This window comes from Chionomys nivalis, chromosome 14 (assembly GCF_950005125.1).
Source record: "Chionomys nivalis chromosome 14, mChiNiv1.1, whole genome shotgun sequence".
In the NCBI taxonomy this organism is placed as follows: domain Eukaryota; kingdom Metazoa; phylum Chordata; class Mammalia; order Rodentia; family Cricetidae; genus Chionomys; species Chionomys nivalis.
In genome coordinates this window covers 68,879,734-68,903,574 of record NC_080099.1, presented here as the reverse complement: position 1 = coordinate 68,903,574, position 23,841 = coordinate 68,879,734, and the positions used below count along the sequence as shown (strand labels likewise).

The following is a 23,841-nucleotide window of genomic DNA, read 5'->3' as shown; positions in this document are numbered from 1 at the left end:
GTAAACCCAGCACTAGGTGGCAGAGACAGGTGGACCCCTGGGGCTTGCTGGCCAGCCATAACTGGTAAGCTCTAGGCCATGACAGACCTTGATCCAAAAATCAAAGTAGAGGGCAACTGAGCAAAACTGACCCTAACACACACACACGTGTGCACATGTGTGTGCACATATGACTACACACAAATATATCGCTGTAAAGCAAGATGCAAACACATGTAGTACTTCATGTGACTATGTCCAATAAGATGTGGCTTACAGAGACTGCCTGTGGTACTGTGTCTTAAATCACACATCATTCTGAATAAATCAGTAAAACTAACTTCAAATGTTTAAATATCTAAACAAAACCAACTATTTACTAGCTTCAGAGAATAAGCCAACCAGGGGATGGTATCCATATATGCATTTACTTCCTGCCTGGATTAATTAATGTCAACTGTAAGCTAAGGTACCATGTGGGCAATTTTGATCTTCTTGTCTTGAAGAAAAAAGCAAATCAACCAGCTTACCTGTGGCACCACACTGCCAAAAGTCCTCCAAAAAATACAAGCAGAAATGCCATGTAGGTGATCCACATGATGACATACATGGCATCCAAGCCCAAGATCTTCCAGGGGACGGCAGGCGGTGGAGGCTGGGGCTTGGGGCCGCAGACAATGGAGCAGTCCTGGCAGCTACATGGCCCTGTGATCTCATCTACAGACTCGTTGCAGCCTTTGGTGGCATTTCTCATGGGCTCCATCTTAAGGATAGGAAGGTCTACAAGAAGAAATCATGCTGAATTAGGATCTCCTGAGACTACGTTCTAAGTTTTGTGTTTGATTATATCAACCCAATGGGAAGCACACGGGAACACAGTGTGGCACAGCTGGGGACTAAGAACGGAAGAGCCACGCTGTTATCATTTGCTAGGCTTTGGGGGTGGGCTGGGGTGGGCACTGACGCGGTTCTTCTGCTGCCGGCTTCGGAGTGCCGCCCCTGGTTTTGTGCTGGAGCCTGAGGACTCCCGGGCAAGTGCTCTCAGCTAGGCTACGTCCCTTAGGATACACTGTGACGTTAACAACCCTGTGCACAGCATGTGCCCTGATCTCTTGTGCACCAGTCACGTAGGGCGGGTCCTCCGAGCAGCTGGGCTAGTAACACAGCAAATACTTCTCGGCCTTTAGAAAACACGCACCCATGCACACATACATGCTGGTTCATTCTTTTAGTTACAGTATCAATCCCTAAAAGAAACTCCTTTTCTTACCCAGCCCTCCTAAGTTAATCAGACAGGACAAATGTCCTACTTGTATCTCTGAATTTATCTTTCTATAGCTGATTGACTCCTGGGTTTTAAAGCAAAAGTAACCACAGCAAGCGTGAGAGCTGCCATCCTACCTGAAAAGATGGGGGTGATGGTGAATGGCGCCTGCCCATTGTCTTTATTGAACATGTACTCGATCCAGTTGGTGGCATTGCAGGCACTGGCATCCCTTCCACACAGGAGCCCTAAGGCCTTTTGGTTACTTGACGGGGCCTCCACATCACGGCAGGCATTGTACATTGCTAGAAGAACCCAAAGGAAAAGATGGAGACAATTATGTTTGCTCTAACTCTCCACTCAAGATCTAACTGAAGGTCTCTGGAACGAGATGCACTGTGACCACACAGCAGCCAGTGGTGAGAACCCGGGACACTGCGAGGCAGGAGGGAAGGAGACTGTCTCTAAACTGACCCATTAAACCCGGCAGCGTGGCAGGCCTGACTCCAAGTGAACTGAAGAACCAGGAAAGGGAAACAGCATTTCAACTGCTCTCCCAGCAGCTTCGAGAAATCCCACCCCCGTTATAGAGGGGCTCCTAAGAGTCGGGGTACGGAGTCTCACTCCCGTTATGAGGGGCTCCCTAGGAGTCAGGTGACGGAAGCGCAGTCAGTGCTCTTAACCTCTGAGCCATCTCTCTGGCCCCTTGTAAAGAGTTCTTTGTATGCTCGAGGTGACAGTTCTCCGCCAGTCTATGCCTTATCTTTCATGCTCTGATGTTTGTCCTTTACTGCATCAATGATGCTCTTTTCTGGGTCTCTGTTCACACACATTTCTTGTTTCTGTAGAGAGAGTCTACCTGCTTACACATATTCATAGTTTCTGTGAGTGTGTGTGTGTGTGTGTCTGCATTCTCTTTCTTGCTCTTTCTCTCTTGATGTGGGATTCCCCTCGGTATGCCTTATTACCACTGGTTAATAAAGAAGCTGCTTTGGCCTACGGCAGGACAGAATAGAGCTAGGCAGGAGGATTAAACTGAATGCAGGGAGAAAGAAGGCAGGGTCAGAGAGATGCCATGTAGTTGCCCATATAGAAAGATGCTGGAAACTTAACGGTAGGTCACAGTCTCATGGTTTCTGTAGGGTCTCCCTGCTCACATGTATTCACGGTTTCTGTAGGGAGGGCTTTGGCATGCAGACTCTCTGAGGTAAAGGTGTGTTTATCCTCAGCTTCACTAGGTATTGTGAAATTGTTTTTCTAATGGTTTCAAGCATTTGCAGCAGCAGTGAGGGCCAGGCTATTGGTATCCCTCTTGCTTCATGTCCTCACAAAGAGCTGGAATTGACAAACTTGATTTGTGCCAATCTGATAAGGCATGAAGAGTGACACTGTTTCCCTCTGGATTTCAGGGATGGCTCTGGACACTACCCACTTGTGATTTTTGCATTTATTCTTTTGTCTAGAAATATTTTCTTTTTTTTTTTAAATATTTATTTATTATGTATACAATATTCTGTCTGTGTGTATGTCTGTAGGCCAGAAGAGGGCACCAGACCCCATTACAGATGGTTGTGAGCCACCATGTGGTTGCTGGGAATTGAACTCAGGACCTTTGGAAGAGCAGGCAATGCTCTTAACCGCTGAGCCATCTCTCCAGCCCCCTAGAAATATTTTCTTAAAGTCATAAAAAATCCTATATTTATTTGTACAAGCTAAGTACTTGTAATTTATACAACTTTTCATACATACTGAAATATAGATGAATATATCAGTTTTACTGCCCCATTTACCAACAACCCGTCTCTTCTCGTAATGATTTATAATGATACAGTTACTATGTACCAATTCTACACATATAGCTCTGTCTCTGGCCAGAATCCTCTCTAGTTGGGCTATTACTTCACATCTTTTGGAAGAGTTCATCCTACCATTTTTAATACTTTTGTGAACGGGACCTTTTCTCCATTAAGCAATTTAAAAATTCTGTTTGTTTTTTTGGTGTTTTGAGACTTAGTGTATGTAGTCTAGGTTGACCTCCGTTTCATGGTCCTGCCTCAGCCCTCTAAGTGTTAAGAGTACAGGTGGTATGTACGACCACACCTGGCTGGGTTGCTTTTTGAACTTGGCTGATTTTATTGGTCCTAGTATATTTAAACAATATTTATTAAATTCGGAAATAGAATTACGTATCATTATGACATTTTCAAACAAAGCCATCTGACGTGGGCGCTGGGAACTGAACTACAGTCCTCTGAAAGAGCAGTATGTGCTCTTACTGCTGAGCTATCCTCCTCCAATCCCCGAATTAGAGAATTTTAAAACAAATAATTTAAAGGGATTGTTTTAATGGTTATAGCTCGAGTCCCAGCATATGGCAAAACAATGACCAATGTACTAAAAACTAACTTTCCAAAGCTCCCTGGATGACAACAAGCGCAAAGCCCAGCCTGGCGCCTGACACCAGCTTTTGAAAAGGAATTCTAGTTACTTTACTTACCATTTGCAAAGCTCTGTCCAACATAGTACTCCAATTCCTTTACATTTGTTTTATTCTCCTGGGTCTTAGGATCGATGTAATCTTCAGTGGCTGTCACATTCAAAAACTGGCTCTGGTGAGGGCTACACGTTAGCTCACAAAACAGGGTCATTAGGTTATAAAAACACGACGGACACCTAAAGAAAAAGCAGATTATGTTTTATGGCTTCAGATAGAATAGCAAAAATGAAAGGTAAAATATTTATAAAATATTTAAAATTTATTTTAAAGAGATAAATGCCATGAAAACAAATAGACTCAGGAAAATTTTAATTCTCTTCCCCAGACCCACAAATTCTTTATATGCATCGGTGTCTTGTCTGCATGTGCGTCTGTGTGAGGATTTCAGAACCCCTGGAACTGGTGTCTCAGGCAGCTGTGGGCTGCTATGTGGGTGCTGGGAATTGAACCTGGGTCCCCTGGAAGAGCAGCCAGTGTTCGTCACCACTGAGCCAGCTCTCCAATCCCTAAACTCACAAATGCTTGGAACCTTATAGTAACAAAGAAATAGCTTTTAAAATTGCCCTCCTATTACATTTAGCTTACTCAGAAGTAATTTCAAAAAAGGGGGGGGGGGGTTTGAGGCTTTTCTGAATTCTGTGCTTTGTAATTTAGAGAATCCTATCTTTATACCAAAGATGTCACATTTCTGATCAAGAGAATGAGGAGTAGATGGGTGTGTGTGTGGACTGTACGTGGGGGTATTTGTGTGTGTGTGTGTGTAGGCCCACTATAGGATTTATCTTTCTTCACTTTACTGAAAGGTTTTCTTCACAGGAGGACCCTTCACCACTGCAGCCAAGTTCTGAAGATTAAAGAGCCAGGGTCAGAGGCTGGCACAGGAAAAGTAAAACTCAGAGAGCATCATGGCGGTGCCTACGGTGCACCTGCAGTGACACCCGGGTTTCTATGAGACCACAGCTGACTCCGGTCCTTCGGGTTCAAAGTTCAAGTTCCGAATGAGTCACCTCACTGTTCCGTGGAATTCTAGAAACAGGGGCAGCTGAGACTACCACCTCGTCTGACACAGGCACGCTGACCGGGTATGACAGAGAGGAGGAATGAGGAAGATGGGCTTGGCCCTCGGGAGCCTCTGACCAGAGGGGACCATGTGCAGCGGTTCTTTTTCAGAGTGCGGCTGTCACTAGGGTGACGCCGATATGCATGACTCTTTTTCAGACCATGGCTGTTAGTAGGGTTGTCTGAATGAGTACTATATGCTCTTAACTTCTCCAGCCCCTAATTAGACTTGAAAACAAATATTTACAGAAGCAGTGACAGTCACAGGACACCAGTGCAGCACTCTAGTCACAGCACCACTGCAGCACACTAGTCACAGCACCAGTGCAGCACTCTAGTCACAGCACCACTGCAGCACACTAGTCACAGCACCAGTGCAGCACTCTAGTCACAGCACCACTGCAGCACACTAGTCACAGCACCACTGCAGCACTCTAGTCACAGCACCACTGCAGCACACTAGTCACAGCACCACTGCAGCACACTAGTCACAGCACCAGTGTAGCGCTCTAGTCACAGGGCACCAGTGCGGCACTCTAGTCACAGAGAAGCACTGCGGCACTCTAGTCACAGGGCACCACTGCAGCACACTAGTCACAGGGCACCAGTGCAGCACTCTAGTCATAGCACCAGTGCAGCACACTAGTCACAGGGCACCACTGCGGCACACTAGTCACAGGGCACCAGTGCGGCACTCTAGTCACAGGGCACCAGTGCGGCACACTAGTCACAGGGCACCAGTGCGGCACTCTAGTCACAGGGCACCAGTGCAGCACTCTAGTCACAGAGAAGCACTGCAGCACTCTAGTCACAGGGCACCAGTGCGGCACACTAGTCACAGGGCACCAGTGCGGCACTCTAGTCACAGGGCACCAGTGCGGCACTCTAGTCACAGGGCACCAGTGCGGCACTCTAGTCACAGGGCACCAGTGCGGCGCTCTAGTCACAGGGCACCAGTGCAGCGCTCTAGTCACAGGGCACCAGTGCAGCACTCTAGTCACAGCACCAGTGCAGCACACTAGTCACAGGGCACCAGTGCGGCACTCTGGCAGGAATGGCTTCTGGGATGCGTACTCATATCCAATATAAGTCTCCTCCATTTAATCTCCATGATCATTGGTTTCAACAGCTGCACACAACTCCGCGGTTGTTTCTCTTGTTACTGCAATGCGAGCTTGACCCTCTGATCACATGGGCGACCTGACTCCAGTAGATGCTCTCATCCGTGGTCCATCACTAAAGTGCATACTAAAATAAATGGGCTTTGATAAGTGGCAAGGCCTCTGATCTGGTTCCATCAATGTCCAGAGCCTAGAGTGGCCTGAGCAGACTCCTCATTTTTGACCTATTGCACATTCTATGATTCCAGGAGAACAATTTAGCAATGGTTTTCCACTCTGCACTGCCCACTTCTCCTGAGCTGAAGCAGGGTAGGGTCCTCATCTTCATCCTAACCTCCTTCACTAGGCTGCTGAAGTCTGGATAATTTAAAGACAACACCACCTGTTGAAAACAGCTAGATAGGGCTGGAGAGATGGCTCAGGGGTTAAGAGCATTGCCTGCTCTTCCAAAAGTCCTGAGTTCAATTCTCAGCAACCGCATGGTGGCTCACAACCATCTGTAATGAGGTCTGGTGCCTTCTTCTGGCCTGCAGGCATACACACAGACAGAATATTGTATACATAATAAATAAAAAAATATTTAAAAAAATTTAAAAAGAAAACAGCTAGATAGGCTTAAGGAAACCTATTCTACAGTTCTTCTGGACTCCAACACTAGCACAAGCTTACCATTGACACAGCCGCTTCAGCAGAGCCGCCAAGCCTGAGGACCTGCATTTGCTCCTCAGGACCCACAGGATGGAAGGAGTTACCCAACCCCTGTCCTCTGCTCCTGTGTACCATGGACACATGATAAATAACCACCTTCAAAGCTCAGAAAAGAGTGACAGGCAAAGCAGCGCAGCAACGAGTGAGAAACAACCTGGGAAAGCACAGAGGTGAGGGCCAGGGTCCTGAGGAGGACACCATGTAAAAGCTCCACGCTTCTACATGCTGATGTCCAGGTATGCCCGCACCATTTGTTAGACATGCTTTCTTTTCTCTGTTTGATGTTTTTTGCTTCTTTGCCAAAAATTAGGCATTCACAGGTATGTGGATTAACATCTGGGTCTTGTATTCAGTTCCATTGGTCCTCCTGTCTGTTCTTATGCCAATACCAGGCTGTTTTCAGTACTGTAGCTCTGTAGCAGAGTTTGAAGTCAGGGATTATGATGCCTCCAGAAGTTCTTTTATTGTACAGGATTGTTTTGGCTATCCTGAGTTTTTTGCTTTTCCATATGAATTTGAGTACTGTCCTTTCGAGGTCTGTGAAGAATTTTGCTGGGATTTTGACGGGCATTGCATTGAATCTGTAGATTGCTTTTGGCAAGATTGCCATTTTACTAGGTTAATTCTACCTACCCAAGAACGTGGGAGATCGTTCCACTTTCTGGTGTCTTCTTCAATTCCATATCTATCACCATGCACAAAACTCAAGTGCAAATGGATCAAAGACCTCAACATAAAGCCAGCTACACTGAACCTTATAAAAGAGAAAGTGGGAAGTATACTTGAACGCAATGGCACAGGGAACCACTTCCTAAATAGAACCCCAGTAGCACACACGCTGAGAGAAATAATTAATAAATGGAACCTCCTGAAACTGAAAAGCTTCTGTAAAGCAAAGGACATGTTCAATAAGACAAAACAACAGCCTACAGAATGGGAAAATATCTTCACTAACCCCACATCAGATAGAGGTCTGATCTTCAAAATATACAAAAAACTCAAGAAATTGGTCATCAAAAGAACAAATAATCCAATAAAAACAAAAATGGAGTATAGACCTAAACAGAGAACTCTCAACAGAGGAATCTAAAATGGCTGAAAGACACTTAGGAAAATGTTCAACATCCTTAGTCATCAGAGAAATGCAAATCAAAACAACTCTGAGCTTCCATCTTACACCTGAAAGAATTGCCAAGATCAAAAACACTGATGACAACTTATGCTGGAGAGGTTGTGGGGAAAAGGGAACACTTCTGCATTGCTGGTGGAAATGCAAGCTGGTTCAATCCCTTTGGATGTCAGTGTGGCGATTTCTCAGAAAATTAGGAAACAACCTTCCTCAAGACCAAATAATACCACTTTTGGGTATATATTCAAAGGATGCTCAATCATGCCACAAGGACATGTACTCAACTATGTTCATAGCAGCATTGTTTGTCATAGTCAGAACATGGAAACAACCTAAATGACCCTCAACTGAAGAATGGATAAGGAAAATGTGGTACATTTACACAATGGAGTACTACACAGCAGAAAAAAATGACATCTTGAATTTTGCAGGCAAATGGATGGAACTAGAAAACATCATATTGAGTGAGGTAACCCAGACACAGAAAGACAATTATCACATGTACTCACTCATAGGTGGTTTTTAAACCTAAGCAAAGAAAACCAGCCCACAAATCACAATCCCAGAGAACTTAGACAACAATACGAACCCTAAGAGAGATTTAAATAGATATAATCTACATGGGAAGTAAAAAAAGACAAGATCTCCTGAGTAAATTGGGAGCGTGGGGACTTTGGCGGAGGGTTGAAGGGGAGGGGAGAGACAGGGAGGGCAGCAGAGAAAAATGTAGAGCTCAATAAAAATCAGTAATAAAAAAAAAAGAGAACAACAACAACAACAAGCTCCACTCTTAAAGGCCACAGGTCCCTGTGCAGTTTCTCTTGGGGCCAGAACAGCTCAAAGGAAACCGAGTCTTAACTCTGAATGCAACTAGGAGAACTGAGTGTACCGTGTGACTTTCTTTCCTTTCGACAGGCCATGGGCGCCTTCTCCGAGTACAACAGAGCAAACGTCTGGTCTGTAAAGCAGGCCAGAGTGGTACTGCGTCTCGAAGCCCATTGGCTGTTTGCCAATGGTCAGCCTACCTGGACAGAAACTGAAGGGGCAGCTGCAGGTTGCTCTTCAGTGTCCGAAGCTGTTGAATGTCACAGCAGAGACTGACATTGTCGAAGAAGAATCCTGGACAGAGCTCCTGCGAGGAGAGAGCCTCAGTCAGTGCGGGTGATGCGGGCAATGAGCCGTCACTCATGCTGGTCACACAGTTCTGGCAAAATCCTCTTAAAAAGCCAGAAAGTGGGGATTCACAAGCAGTTGGAGACAGCCGTATTCATTTTTCCTTCCTTTACTGCTTTGCTTTACAAGTTAACCCATTCCAGTCCAGCCACAGCGCTACACCCACTCTTTACTCCACAGCCAAATCTTAGACTAAGTCTGAAGAAAGAACAAAGGTGGGTAGAAGATCTAGTGCCACGCTGGATTATTTATGACTTCAAAGCCAGTCTTTTCAGCTTGATTTTTTTTCCCAGTATTTTTTATAACAGGCCTAAGAATCACATTAACAAAAACCAGAGTCCTGGGAGGCAGTCAGAATTTACAGGCCTGCAGAGGAACAGAAAATGGCTCAAATGGGGGAAGAGAATTCCCAGCCTCTTAGTGCTGGAGTCCAAGTAAGTCTTGAAATCTAGGAACAAAACCAACCAACCAAACAAGCTAACTTCTAACACACTTTGCAGAAGTAGCTAAAAAGCAGCATCTGAGGTCCTAAGGTCAGCTCTGAACAGTAACTCACTATTGGGAAACTCCAGGAGACTTACAAAGTCAGCACTGGAAGATTAAGCCAGAAGCCGTTCTATGGGCTCTGCGTTCTGGGGTACAGGCCGGAGCCTAGGATAAGATTTAAGCCTGAGGCCTGGGGTGACAGCAGTTAAGAGTGATTACTGATCCTATGGAGAACTCAGTTCATGTTGGTCGCCTGGCCCCACAGCAGCACCCTTACCTGCACCAGGTCATATCCGTCCTTCGGTAAGGGTTTTGGTGGACCAGAATATTTGCAGTTGTACCTCTTATCTCCAAATGCTTTCCCACATTCTCCATACCAAACACAGGATTGTGAAAACACCTAGAGAAAGTCAACATAGAAAAAACCAGATTTTATTTAGCAAGAAACAGTGCTCAGCTAGCAAACCAGTCAATGATACCTAAAAATGAAGAAACAACAACAAAGGTTCTTATTAAACACGCCAAGCAATACTGAGAAAGCTGGAACAAGTCAGGCGTGTGGGGGCTACACCAGCAATCCCGGCACTCTGAGGCTGAGACAGAGAAAGCATGAGTTCAAGGCCAGTCTGGGCTGCACAGGAAACACCCAGCCAATGCTGTCTCACAAACCAACAAGACAAAATAGGCAGGCCACAGGGTGAGACGGCTCGCAGTCGTGAGTACTTCCCTCTCTTCCAGAAGACCCACCTGTAACCCAGCTCCATACTGTCTGACCTCTACTGCTGGTCTCTGTGTGTGCAAGCATATGCACACATACTTTAAAAAAAGCAACCAGGCTCAATACCCCAAACGGCTTTGTCAAGTCAGCGATGCAGGCATGGAAAGTATTTATGAGATACAGACTTCCTGCGTATCCGGATGAGGGCTCTAATTCCAGGAGCTTCACGGTACAAGCAAAAGCAGCAGGGAGACATGGGGACAGGGCACTCGGCAAGGCAGTAATCACAAGGCACTGTTTTGGGGGCATTTGCACACACAAGAAGTTAGATAAACCACCAAAAGACTATTTCCACATAAACCTAGGTTAGCTGATGTTGGCACAAGTCCCTGGAGAACAAACCACCAGTACCACTGGTCCGACCTCAAGTGGTGCAGGATGCACACTGTCTCTGAGTGCTGAGGAAAACGAACGCAAGGACTGCATGTGCTAACTTTAAGGGCTATCACCTAGGCAACATTAACTCGTTAAAATTTCTTATGAAAAGATGTGCCAAGAGGCACTCATATTCTCCATGTGACAGTCACACGGCTATCTGGAACTTGCGACAAGGAAGGGCTCCAGTGAGTCACCACCCTGTCCATGTGTGCTGCCCAGATGAAGCCCAGACTGCATCACAGCTGACCCAGCAGAGATGACCCAGCATGCCAGGGACTTGTAACCGTCCACAGGGAAAACATGACAGCCAGGAGCAAGCTGGATCCTGAAATCCCTGGTGGAAAGCCTTGAACACACTGGACGCCCATGTGTCCCATGGTTCCCAGGCAAGATGCAGATCCCGGAACAGAAACTACAAGGGTAGGAGAAACAGAGGCAGAACAGACCCATCAACCAGACCAGGGTACAACTGTCAAGGGATTCAGACACAATATAAGTTGTTTAGACAGTAAAATTAAAACTGCAGTGTGCTGGAACCTCAGCTACCACAGAGAAGGGCTGAAACAGGAAGTAGGAGAAGCAGAGGTTGAAGACATCTTAGGTCACCTGGAGCCCCTGCCTTCACAGAAAGAGAGTAGCTTAGGAGTGAGTGTTTGCTCAACATGGGGAAGGCCTGGGTTCAAAAAGGCAACAATAGACACCCCAATCCCTACATGGGACATATGGGAGTGTGTGTATGTGGGGTACCACACCCTGTCACTTTTAGACAAGGGACAGTAGCTCAGGAGTTTCTTCCCCAGGTTGCTTGTGTCTATGGCACAATCTCCCTCTCTGAACTTAAAGTCCTATGTTTAGGCCACAGGGAGGGAAATTATCCAAATGGGGAAGTATCAAGATTTCTGTCTGTCTGTCTGTCTGTCTGTCTGTCTGTCTGTCTATCTATGTACTAGCAAACCAATCCCAGGTCTACCTTCCTCCTCTCCTCCCGCTCTCCCCACCCTCCCCCTCTCTGCTCCTCAGGCACGGTCTCCTCGAAGTCTACTAAGTCTGTCCCATCACCTAGTTGAGGCAGGACCAAGCCCCCTCCCCCATGCTGAGCAAGCCCACAGAGAATGGGCTCCACAGAGTCAGCTCATGCATCATGGTTAGATCCTGGTCCCACTACCAGTGGCCCCACACACTGCCCAACCCCACCACTGTCACCTGCCTTCAGAGGACCAAGTTCGGTCCCATGCACATTCCCCAGCTCTAAGTCCAGCTGTTTCTGTGGGCTTACTGACCCCTTTGCTCATATCATGGCTCCTCCCTCTTGTCTTCGACTGGACTGCAAGAGCTTGGGCCAGTGCTTAGTGTGGATCTCTGCATCTGCTTCCTTCAGTGTGTGCATGAGGGTTCTGTGATGTCAATTAAGGTAGTCCTCAATACAGGGAAAGGTCAGTTCAGACCCCTCTCCACTATTGCTTAGATTCTTAGCTGGGGTCATCCCTGTGTATTTCTGGGAATTTCCCCAGTGCCAGGTTCCTTATTAACCCCATGATGGTTTTTTCTATCAAGACATCTCTTTCCTTGTTCTCCCTCTCTGTAGAGCAAGTGTCAAGACTTCAAACCAAACTCAGCAACTCAAGCCAAGAACTGAAGCTCTGGCCTCCCACAGACAGGTGGTTACCAATGTAACTCAAGTCTAAAGACAAAAGCTGATTATGGAGGTGGGACACAAGGAGCCGTCTCTCATTCCTCACAACCTTCTACCAGATGCCAAGCCCGTCTCACAGCAGAATTCCAGGGGAAATTCTGGAGGCCAGTTAGAGTTTAGTTGGGCGAGATCAGGGAATTCAGCAAGGCTGACACCAGAGCAGGTTCTGAGCTGAACATTCAAACAATGTAATCGGATGGCATTTCTCAGAAAGCTAGGGGACTGGCTGTCAAAGGGCCACAGTTAACTAGTCCCAGATCAACAAGCATCCACCCCAAATCCATGGTGAACAGGACAATCAAAATGGCCCAGTGTGGTTTCACAAAGATCATGCTTTTCATGCTCAGCTCCTGACTTCAAAGCCAAGTATCCCTGCCCTTGGGAAGGAAAGGGGAAGGCAGGAGGGGAGTCGGGCACTCTGGATCCCAAGAAGTCAACACTTCAAGTCAATAGGCAGGTTGAGCCCACTACCCCTGAAGAAGTCACTTAACCACCTCAATAGAACAAAACTATTTGGGGTTTCCTGGCCATGCTCAGGCTGGCATCTCACAGAATCATCTTGCCCACAGCAGCAGCCCCAGGCAGAGAGGCCGAAGGTGTCCATCAGCTCAGGGTCCTCCCAGCTGTGATGGCCGGCACCAGTGTCTCATGTATTCCACAGATGCACACAGTGAAGCCCTAGAGACTACAGCATAATTTGTGCAAGATCACACAAGTAGTGGCTTATCCGGGATTGAAACTGAGGCCTTTTGGAGCCAGGCACAGACTCCTCATAAAAGGTAATTAACTCCACAATTAGGGCTCTTCTCTAGAGTCACCCGCCCACTCCCTCCTTTGTCAGGGCAGAGCCTACCATCTTGCAGGGCAGCACTGAAGGGCAAGACCCTCTTCACAATTACAGCAAGCAGAGCCTGTTTTCTGCATGACTCTTCCCCTGGCCTCTTTCTTGTCAACACTTTTGCCTTCTTGGTATCTGCACCTGCCTATGAACAACGCTCTAATTTCACAGACGGCTCCAAGCTCTCCACACCCACCTAGCTGCCTGCCAGCCTCTGGAAAACCAATCTCTTTCCATGCGTCTATACTCAGGCCTCTTGCAACAGTTTAACCTTCGAAACTGCCTCCACTACTAACACCATCCGCTCTGATGTGACTCCCTTGTCAACCACCTCCCAGTCTCTAGTCTTCATGTGCTTAGAACCCACCCTTTCCTGCTGCCTGTGAAAAGGGCTCTAGACACCTTGTCTCGGCTCTTCCCTTCCTTCTGTCCTATCCTGAGGAGACCTATCTGCCTCCACACTGCTCCCTGTCCTCCTCACTACCCACTAAGGCCATTCTCCAACTCCTGCGTGGTACCCGTCAAAGCGCTGAGGCATACTGTCCCATGAGGACACAGCACATTTCCCACACTTACACCACGGCACTTGCTAAGTGTCTGTTGTCAGAGCCCCACCCAGACAGATCTATGACTCATTGTACTGGAATACAGATGAGCAGGTAAAGTGCCTCATCTAAGGTCTGGACCAAGACACGGCAGCTGGACACCTACTTGTGGCCTAGGTGCTTCAGGAGGCTGGGCTCTCCTTCCGCTGCACCAAGGGACCACAGGTTTAAAGAGACAAGGCTGGACAGCGCTCATCTCTGCAACCCATGGAGAATCTAACTGGTATCTTAGTGGCAGGATTTGCAATGTCAACCTCACCACAGTACAGAAGGCAGCCAGGGCTTGTGTGACAAAGAGGGCTGATGTGTCACAACGTCTCCCCAGACAGTACAGCAGCACACGCTAATGCCACCACGCTCTGGGCAAGCGGAACTCATGCGGCCACACGCTTCCCTTTTAGACAAAGAACCTGACTTCCAAACACAATGCTGCCTGTTCTCTGACACAGAAGCCTGATTTTGAGATGAGGGCTGTGATGTTTGTCCCTAAACTCGGCATTTGGGAGGCTGAGGTAGCAGGATCGCTACTGGAGGCTAACCCAGGCTATATAGCAAGACTGGGTCACAAAACCAAACTGAACAAAACACACCCTGGTTTTAAATTCAGAAACATCCTCTTTTCCCCTCCCCCCTTCCCCTGATATAGGATTGCTCTGTGTATCCTTGACTGTCCTGGAACTCGCTCTGTAGACCAGGCTGGCCTCGAACTCACAGAGATCTGCCTGCTTCTGTCTCCTGAGTGCTGGGATTAAAGGTACGCGCCACCACCTCCCTGCTCAGAAACATCTTCTTACGGAAAGAAGTATTACGCGCAGTATTAAAATGAAACTCACCATGTTTGAGGTCTACCATCACCAAAAAGTGAGTCTAACCAAAACATGAGCCCTGCTCTAGGGATGGGCAGTAGCAAAAGCTGCACACATGTGACACACTGAGCTCACTGAACATGGCTAAAAGCAAAAGTCGTATGTGAATTTTACCACCAAAATAACACAAAGCAAAACCCGGTCTCAGCTGTTCTTCACCAGATGAAATGAAAGCCGGGTGTCACAGACGGCAGAGCTTCAGTTCTGTCAGCATCCTGAGGTCAAATGGGATTGGGGATCATGAGCTGACAGTGCATCCGCTGACTCACAGCCTGGGGGTGTTCCACAGTCTGTATGATGCTGCCACCACAGAATACCTGAGACTAAGTGATAAGTAGAAATTTATTTGTCTCACAGAGCTGGAGGCTAGGAGGCCAGGGTGGAGGGGATGCATCTACTCATTCATTTTGACAAAGGTGTATTGAGCTACTCAACGCTTGCAGGGTGTGTGTTCCAGCACAGAAATTCTGCGGGTGTGTTCAAGCCAGTGGTCAGATGTGGCATGTGCTCACACTGGCCACTCTTGTAGAGGTACTCCTAACTGAAAAGGCAACATTACTTAACTAGTACATTTTGTCCATCTCTATAATATTTTTTAAAGACTGCATATTTTTTTAACTGCAAATCAATAAACACCTATCACAAATACTCAGGTTTTGCAGATACACTGAATTACAACTGAAGACCTTCTTTGGATCAACCCCACCGTTTCTCACACTGAACCAGTGCTAACTCATCACACTGAGGTCTCTCTTCCACAGAGTTTGGGTTTTGTTTTTTTTTTTTTTTCTCTTTTTGAACTCCCCTCAATTATTTTTATCTAGATCCTTAGGGTCAAACTCCACACCACAGAAAAAACAAGCCTCATTGTCTCTTCCCCAGGCTTTTGTGTTACCCATCCTGTCTGCCCTGTCTGATGACCTTTGCTTAGATGCCTCCCCCAAGACTCACTTCCTCATTAGGCTGAACTCTGACCCCTTTCACCTTGGTCTAGTGCCTGTGTTCTCAAAGTAGGTGAGCTGTCTTAATAGTTCAGCAGGGCCTGGCACTGAAGCAGAACCCGTCCTCCAAGTGAGGCAGCAGATGTCTAGTGTCCTGGTGACATGTTTTGGTCACATCTTGAGAGCTCCCTTGTAGATCCACTAGGGCCAGGCACTGACAAAGTCCGCCTCTGAGGGCCAAACATTTACTATGTAGGCTTCTGAGACTTCAGGTTGCTGTGGCAAATACTCAACTCTGCCTGTAGACATTCAAATGCAGCCATAGCACAAAGTAAATGAAAGGACACATTCCAATAAAACTTTATTAACAAACGCTCTGGCTATGCCACAGTTTGCTGGTTGTTGCTCTAAGATCAAGCAAAATTTATGAGATCTGCAAGAGTATTTTCTTGCATTTGTTTTGATGCCTTGTAAGACCATGAGATCCTCAACAGCTGGGCCCAGGTATAAGTCTTCCTCTGAAACACCCTGCAGGCTGCATCCCAACCTTCAACAACTTAGAAACCGGCAAGACTTAGTGAGTTGAGAGAATCTCACTGGGTTTCTTCCGTTAAGAGATGAGAACTCATGGTCATCTGCCGTCAGCCCAGATTTAGTGGTGACAAGGCTAGAGTCTCTACTTTCATAAGACAGGGAAGATGTGGTTTAATTACTAGAAATATTACTGAGTCAGAAACTTGCTGTCAACAGGGCTAGTGCAGGAAGATTTAAGAAAAACTAATCCGTCTGTTATCTATCAGCAACTACAGTCGACTGTCCATGAGCACATAGGGAGGGCCGCTACCCACACTACACAGAAAGAAACCCTGACCACCACCAAGAGAGCTGTGTACTCATGGAGGCCTCTCATGAATCCTGCTAAGGGCCAAACTCACAAGCTCAGGAGGCGCACCGGTGGCACGCCAGGCACAAAGCCGTGTAGTTTCTCACTAGGCTCACTTCTCAAACACTCCATCACACAGAATACAAAGATTTTACAGGCAAGGGAACTAAGGCTCAGAAATGATATTCCAAGGTCACAGAGTTCGTAAGTGACATAATTCTGAAAAACAAGACCAATGTTCTTCAGCCCATCTTCTGAATCTTCCCACACTCCCAACCTGAGTGTCTGCACAGTTCAAACTCCAGCCCTGTCTGGGCACTGAGTCCTCCTCAGAAAACGCTGCAGCAGACAGGCAGCCCACAACCTGGTCATCTGTAGAAACAAATGACTATCATTCCCATCTCTAGGTGGCTGTCAAGTGATAACTCCTTCCTCGGTGTGACTGACAGTCCTCAGCTCCCTGCCAGCACCCAACCACGATGCTACAGAGTTGGGATTACCACACTGCTACCATTGTCCATAGGAAAAGGCAATAGAGGAACCAGCTCCAAGAGGGGAACAGGCCAGGTGGCTGCTGGTTAGCCCCATTGCCCACTGCCTCTGTAGCGAGTTTGGACACAATAACAATAAAACAGGATGGGGTAGAGGGAACTCTGCCTTTGGAATTCAGAAGACATATTAAACAAACATGGCAGGACTTGGAGGTGGAGGCTTGTTTTGATCTGACTTCTAGGGTAGAAACCTCTGGTTCTGTTTCAAAGCCGGCCTGGCACACATGCGCACACAGAGAAAGGGTAATTTTGTGCACACCAAGACTTGCCTGTGCATGGGGTTTAAGTCAAATATTTCTAGAGCTCTTCATTGAGTTTGCAGTGTAAGTAACTCACCCAAGGCCACACTACTAGTTACTGTTAGACATGTATGAGCTTCAGCTCACATAGGGTCAGAAGAGCCCCAAAGCCATAGCAAGTGAGCGCTGGTGTGTATCTGTAGAGGGCCATGGTCAGCCGACTAGCCACTCCCCAGCAACGACCAAGCCACACCGAAGACAGGAGCAGGTACTGAATGAGAAGCTTTACTGGTCAAACAGGTAACTGTTGGGCACCCACTCACTTCAGCTTGCTAAATACCAGGAATCAGGGAGCAACAGCCTGAGTAGACTGCAGAAATCAGCGCAAGCTTCTGGGCCAGCATTGACTAGTCTTGTGACCTTGAAGACAAACATGAACTCAATGCTCCTGTTGATAAAACAAGAAAAATGTGGGCTGGAGAGGACTCAGTGGCTAAGAGCTGCTCTTCCAGAAGTCCCGAGTCAATTCCCAGGCACACACCGCGGCTCACAACTGTGTATAACTATAGAAGTCCCGAGTCAATTTCCAGGCACACACCGCGGCTCACGACTGTGTATAACTATAGAAGTCCCGAGTCAATTCCCAAGAACACACCGCGGCTCACAACTGTGTATAACTATAGAAGTCCTGAGTCAATTCCCAAGAACACACCGCGGCTCACAACTGCACATAACTATAGAAGTCCCGAGTCAATTCCCAGGCACACACCGCGGCTCACAACTGCGCATAACTGTAGAAGTCCCAAGTCAATTCCCAAGAACACACCTCGGCTCACAACTACGCATAACTATAGAAGTCCCGAGTCAATTCCCAGGCACACACTGCTGCTCACAACTGCGTATAACTGTAGAAGTCCCGAGTCAATTCCCAAGAACACACCGCGGCTCACAACTGCACATAACTATAGAAGTCCCGAGTCAATTCCCAAAATCACACTGTGGCTCACAACTGTGTATAACTATAGAAGTCCTGAGTCAATTCCCAAGCACACACTGCTGCTCACAACTGCGTATAACTGTGGAAGTCCCAAGTCAATTCCCAAGAACACACCGCAGCTCACAACCGCGCATAACTATAGAAGTCCCGAGTCAATTTCCAAGCACACACTGCTGCTCACAACTGCGTATAACTGTAGAAGTCCCGAGTCAATTCCCAAGAACACACCGCGGCTCACAACTGCACATAACTATAGAAGTCCCGAGTCAATTCCCAAAATCACACTGTGGCTCACAACTGTGTATAACTATAGAAGTCCTGAGTCAATTCCCAAGCACACACTGCTGCTCACAACTGCGTATAACTGTGGAAGTCCCAAGTCAATTCCCAAGAACACACCGCAGCTCACAACCGCGCATAACTATAGAAGTCCCGAGTCAATTCCACAACCGCGCATAACTATAGAAGTCCCGAGTCAATTCCCAGGCACACACCGCGGCTCACAACTGTGTATAACTATAGAAGTCCCGAGTCAATTCCCAGGCACACACCGCGGCTCACAACTGCGCATAACTGTAGAAGTCCCAAGTCAATTCCCAAGAACACACCTCGGCTCACAACTACGCATAACTATAGAAGTCCCAAGTCAATTCCCAAGCACACACTGCTGCTCACAACTGCGTATAACTGTAGAAGTCCCGAGTCAATTCCCAAGAACACACCGCGGCTCACAACTGCACATAACTATAGAAGTCCCGAGTCAATTCCCAAAATCACACTGTGGCTCACAACTGTGTATAACTATAGAAGTCCTGAGTCAATTCCCAAGCACACACTGCTGCTCACAACTGCGTATAACTGTGGAAGTCCCAAGTCAATTCCCAAGAACACACCGCAGCTCACAACCGCGCATAACTATAGAAGTCCCGAGTCAATTTCCAAGCACACACTGCTGCTCACAACTGCGTATAACTGTAGAAGTCCCGAGTCAATTCCCAAGAACACACCGCGGCTCACAACTGCGCATAACTATATAAGTCCTGAGTCAATTCCCAAAATCACACTGTGGCTCACAACTGCATACAACTATTGTTTCATGGGATCCAATGCTCTCTTCTTGCGTGCAGATAAAATACCTATATATGTAAAATACAAAAATAAATAAATCTTAAAAACATGAAAATATGGTTTTACTGAAGGGGTTCTGTGAGGACAAAATGGTTAGCTCTGTGCTCATAATGACACACTGTGCAGCTCTCATCTGTAATCCAGGATCGTCCCCACTGCCTGTTAGGAAGACGGCTGCATATCACCTGGTAGAACTAACAGCTCCTAGGAGACCGAGGCAAGAGCATTTCTAGGCAGCCTTGCTTACACAGCAAGCACAACTCAAAAAGAAAAAGATCCCGGCTATTTTAATAACTTTATGAAGATAGTTAGTATACTATAATTTACCCCTTCATTACAATCAATGTCATCATCAGAAATCAACTGTAAATACATTATATATGGATACATGCATATATATAATTTATTGTTATTTTATGTTCATTGGTGTTTTGCACAATGTATGATGTCTGTGTGAAGGTGTCAGAAGCCCCGGAAGTGGAGTTATAGACAGGTGTGAACCCGGGTCCTCTGGAAGGGCAGCCAGCACGACCAACTGCTGAGCCCTCTCTCCAGCTTTGATCACAACTAATATAGTTCTTGCCCTCAAGAGGCCTGCGTTTGGCATTTCAGTAACAAAACAAGTAACTTTTACAAACACCTTGGAAAGTAGACACAGTTACTATGACTTTATAGGGGAGGGAACTGGAGTTCCAGTGGGGAGAGACGGAGTTAAGGACCCCTCCCACCGCCCCCCCCCCAAAGACTTTGTTAACAGAAAAAGCCACTGCAGTGTAAGCAAACTCAAGAGCTTCCATGGGAAGGCATGCTGGCTGGGGAACAGCACAATGTCACCAGTAAAGCTGCAGGCCACAGGGATCTGGGGAGGCTGGCACAGACTTTGTGTGGTCTGTCTGGGGAGCAGACACCCTCTGCAGAGCTCCAGGTGACAGTGAAGGGGGCACCTGAGACAGCCTAGATCAGACTTGCCAGGAGGTGACGCACCATGCTTCAAACAGTGAGTCTTTAAAAGGGACACGAGGAGACTTAGCCAGGAGAGGGTGCCTGTGCCTCCCTCAACAGAGGGATTCTTTGTTCTGACTAATATAATAAATTCAGAGAAATACAAGGTTCTATTCAGCAAGCCCTTTACCCACTTGCAAACAAAGAAACAAAACCTTCCTTTTCCAGTTGGTAATTTGTTATCAATCCGCCTGTAGCTGGAGAAGATCACACATACCCACTCCAATTTCACAGAGTTATTAATCCCTTCCTCCAGGTCAAAAGATTAACCCACCCCAGATCACCTCTGAAAACTCTACTTAAATATTTAAGGAGTGCTCAGACCTCAACACATTCCAAGTTCTTCAAGGGGGAAAAGGTCAGCCAGAAGAGGCTCGTTCATTTCCCCAACTGCATTCATACCTGGATGGACAGGTGGGCTGCTGTTTGTATGAGGCAGGGTCTTGATATTTACCTGACTGGTTTAGAACCTGTTAGGTAGAAGAGGTTGGCCTCTATTTAGAGATCCGCCTGACTCTTCCTCCCTAGGGCTCAGATTAAAGGCATGCACAGCATGACTATCAGCAAACACAGCATTATAAAAAGCTGTCTAGGCAGGCAGCTGCAACTTTAGCACATAAGGGGCTGAAGCAGGTTCACGGTGAATTCAAGGCACACCCGGGCAACAGAGTGTCAAAAGCTGGGCCCTTAGAAACTGACACGCAAAAAAGCCAAAACAAACGGGAAAGCAGAACATTCAACTTGGAGATGTTATTCCATCATCTGTAAATTTAAAGAGAAAAACCAAAAATCTCTCCAAAATGCATTTTAGATTTTCCAAAGGACAGCTGTGTCTAATCCCCAAGCAACCTGATTGGTGCTGAGACTGAAACCTGATGAGCTGCAGCCAACCACCAGTACAAGTTCCAAAACCAGATACCCCACCCCCATAGATAGCAGAGAGCCGCTGTTTAAAACAATGGGAGTGTTCCTAGTTCAGAGGACTTTGGAAAGACTTCCAGCATTTTGCAAGAGAATCAACTTTAGTCTACTCAAATGCTCTAGAAGAGGCGCTCACTGCTTATCAACCTTGAGGTAACTTTAAACCACTTTGTAACGTGGAGTCTGCTGATTAGGTCCTGACCTAAAACTCTGGGGAAAAGAAACTGCTGATGTTTTCTCAAAGGCACCACACTAGGCAGGGAAACGGCTTCTCCACACACTGACTTCATCTCAATAATGATGAGGTTTTTATGATTTCAAAAAATCAGGGCTGAATCAAACACCTAAAACCAGAGATGGCAAGGGTTGGTCTGTCCCAAACAGCACCCCCCCTCCGCTTTCCCTGACATTGGGTTCAGCCTGGTATATCTGTGTGTGTACACTTCCTGGCTCCTGGGTCCTCGTGGATCAGCATCCCTACATCCCTGGGCACTGCACAGAGATGTAAAGTCAAAGGATATGTTTCCTAGACTGGGTAACTGAATCACCACCATGTCATAACTCATAAGTCCAGTAGAGGGGAGTTAGTGGGCACAGGGCACAGAATTTCCATCGACTTAGTCATCCTGGCGTGGTTTAATTAGTACCCCTCCGTAGACATCACCAAACACACACCCACTGTTTCCAATGAGAAAACTAGACACACAAACAATAGTGACACACCCATGCCCAAACTGGCCACAGCAAGAAAAAGCCAGATGAGGGCCTACTGCGTTTGTGGGCCTCAGTTTCCCGAAACTTTATAACATACGTGGTAAGAGGCAAACCACACTCTTTACATCAGGCTGATTCACTTCAAGTACTCAATTTGGTGCCTGAGTTCCGTTCTCTGCCTCCACCGTCTGGAGATAAGGAGCGATAATGCAATAAGAGCTACGTAAACTTAAGAGTTGATGTGCATGTAGAATTTGTTTTGTCTAAAATGGATAAAAACAAGCAAAGTCCCTCTTCTCTGCACCCATTGTCCCTCCAATCTCACTTCCTAAATCAGGTGACCACAGCTGGAATGAGCTCAAAGCTGGCCAAATAGCGGCCCCCGCTGTCACCTCTCCCAGACCACAGGGCAGCTTGAGGGTAGACAGACGCAGGAGAAGGCGACCTCCGCGGCTGCACCCGCAAACCAACTTCCCCACGCCTGCGCCCGGGGTCTCCGGAGCCGCCGCACGGCCCAGCCCGCCCTCCCGCCCGCGCGGGGCTCTGGAAGCCGCTCACCTGCGCAGGGCACAGCAGCAGCAGCAGGAGGCCGAGGGCCGGGAGGCGCGTGCTCATGCTGTCACCGCGCGGGGCTACGGACCTCTGTGGGACTCGCTGTGTACCGCGACCCGAGCTCCCGGGTACTGGCTGGGCGGTTTCAGGGAAGGCGCCTGACCAAGGAGCGGGCAGACGCAGGCGGCGGGCTGCGCGCGCAAGTCAGGAAGGACAGGGGCGGTGTCGGCTGCCGCCACTCCGAACCCCCAGGAGGCGGGGTTAAACGTCCAGGGGCGGGGCTTAGAGCACAGAGCGGGGCGGAGCCTTGGTTGAGCCACGCTGCCAGCCCCCTCTGCTCCGGTCCTCGGTGGGTCTGCACAGCCCTGCTGCTTAGAGACTCTTAGAGCGCAGGTTTCGGTACCCATCGCCAAAGCCACGCTGGCTCGCGCCCTCCTCGGAAACTAGTCCAGCTCTTTTGTGCTGCGCCATCCCTGGCGCCCCTCGGGCTGGGATCTCTCACACCTGGGAAGCTGCAGTTTTAAAATCCATCCTGGGATGGTGCTCTGGACTTAATCCAACAACCTCTGACTTTGATGTTTCAGTTTACTGCTCCTTTTTTCCTCCTTGGTTGGAGAGGTTGGGCGAAGGTTTAACACGTACTACTTCGAGGGAAATTTCCTAATTAAGAAGCCATTCCTCAGATCACTGAAAGATTTCAAACTGTTTCTTTCATATTTATTCTTGTTTTTCGAGATAGGGTTTCTCTATATAACAGTCTTCAACCTCTGTTTCTTTAGGCCCGCATAAGTACTCTGATCAACTCTCCCAGTCCCAATTACCCAAAAGGAATCCTTGCTGTCGCATCTTCTAGCCAACGGGGCTCTTCAGAGCAGTGGCCTGACCCTGTTGGGATCTGACTGCTCGGTTAATTCAGACCAGGTTTGAGAGCGCACTAAATCGCACCACCTACCGGTAGGCCAAGGCGCGTCTAGCAGTGAACCCATGCTTACGGTGGAAATGTAAAAATACACAAAAATTTAAAGACAAGAATATTTTTTAAAAATCACTTATAATTGCACCATGATGTTCAGTATATGTTACACTGTGCTGTATTTTATCTTATGAGTTTTTTCTTGATGAAAACTATTTTAACATGATTGAGACCCAAATAGAAACTTTTTGTTTACACAATACCACCACTTTCCCTTCCCTAAACCTTTTTACATTCCCTAACTTGTCTGGATTCCACAAAGCCTTGCCTCTTCCTGAACTCTCTGCTTCCCTGTGGCACTGCAGTCCAATAGCATGGAATCTGCTGCTGATTTTCCTCATGAAGAGAGAAAGAGGGAGGTGTGAC

The 23,841-nt window shown here is 47.3% G+C and overlaps 1 protein-coding gene across 1 annotated transcript in view; it reads right to left on the bottom strand.

Annotated features, from left to right (window-relative positions):
- The window catches only part of Npc1 (NPC intracellular cholesterol transporter 1), a 48,145-nt gene extending 25,482 nt beyond the window's left edge, over positions 1-22,663 (bottom strand). Inside the window, exons 1-6 of the mRNA XM_057788530.1 lie at positions 22,509-22,663; positions 9,694-9,816; positions 8,783-8,889; positions 3,741-3,916; positions 1,381-1,548; positions 510-759 (exon numbers count right to left, since the gene is read on the bottom strand). Coding sequence (XP_057644513.1) covers positions 510-759; positions 1,381-1,548; positions 3,741-3,916; positions 8,783-8,889; positions 9,694-9,816; positions 22,509-22,565 — 881 coding nt within the window. The 5' untranslated portion in view covers positions 22,566-22,663. The remainder of the gene's footprint in view (positions 1-509; positions 760-1,380; positions 1,549-3,740; positions 3,917-8,782; positions 8,890-9,693; positions 9,817-22,508) is intronic.
- Between the last annotated feature and the right edge of the window lie 1,178 nt (positions 22,664-23,841).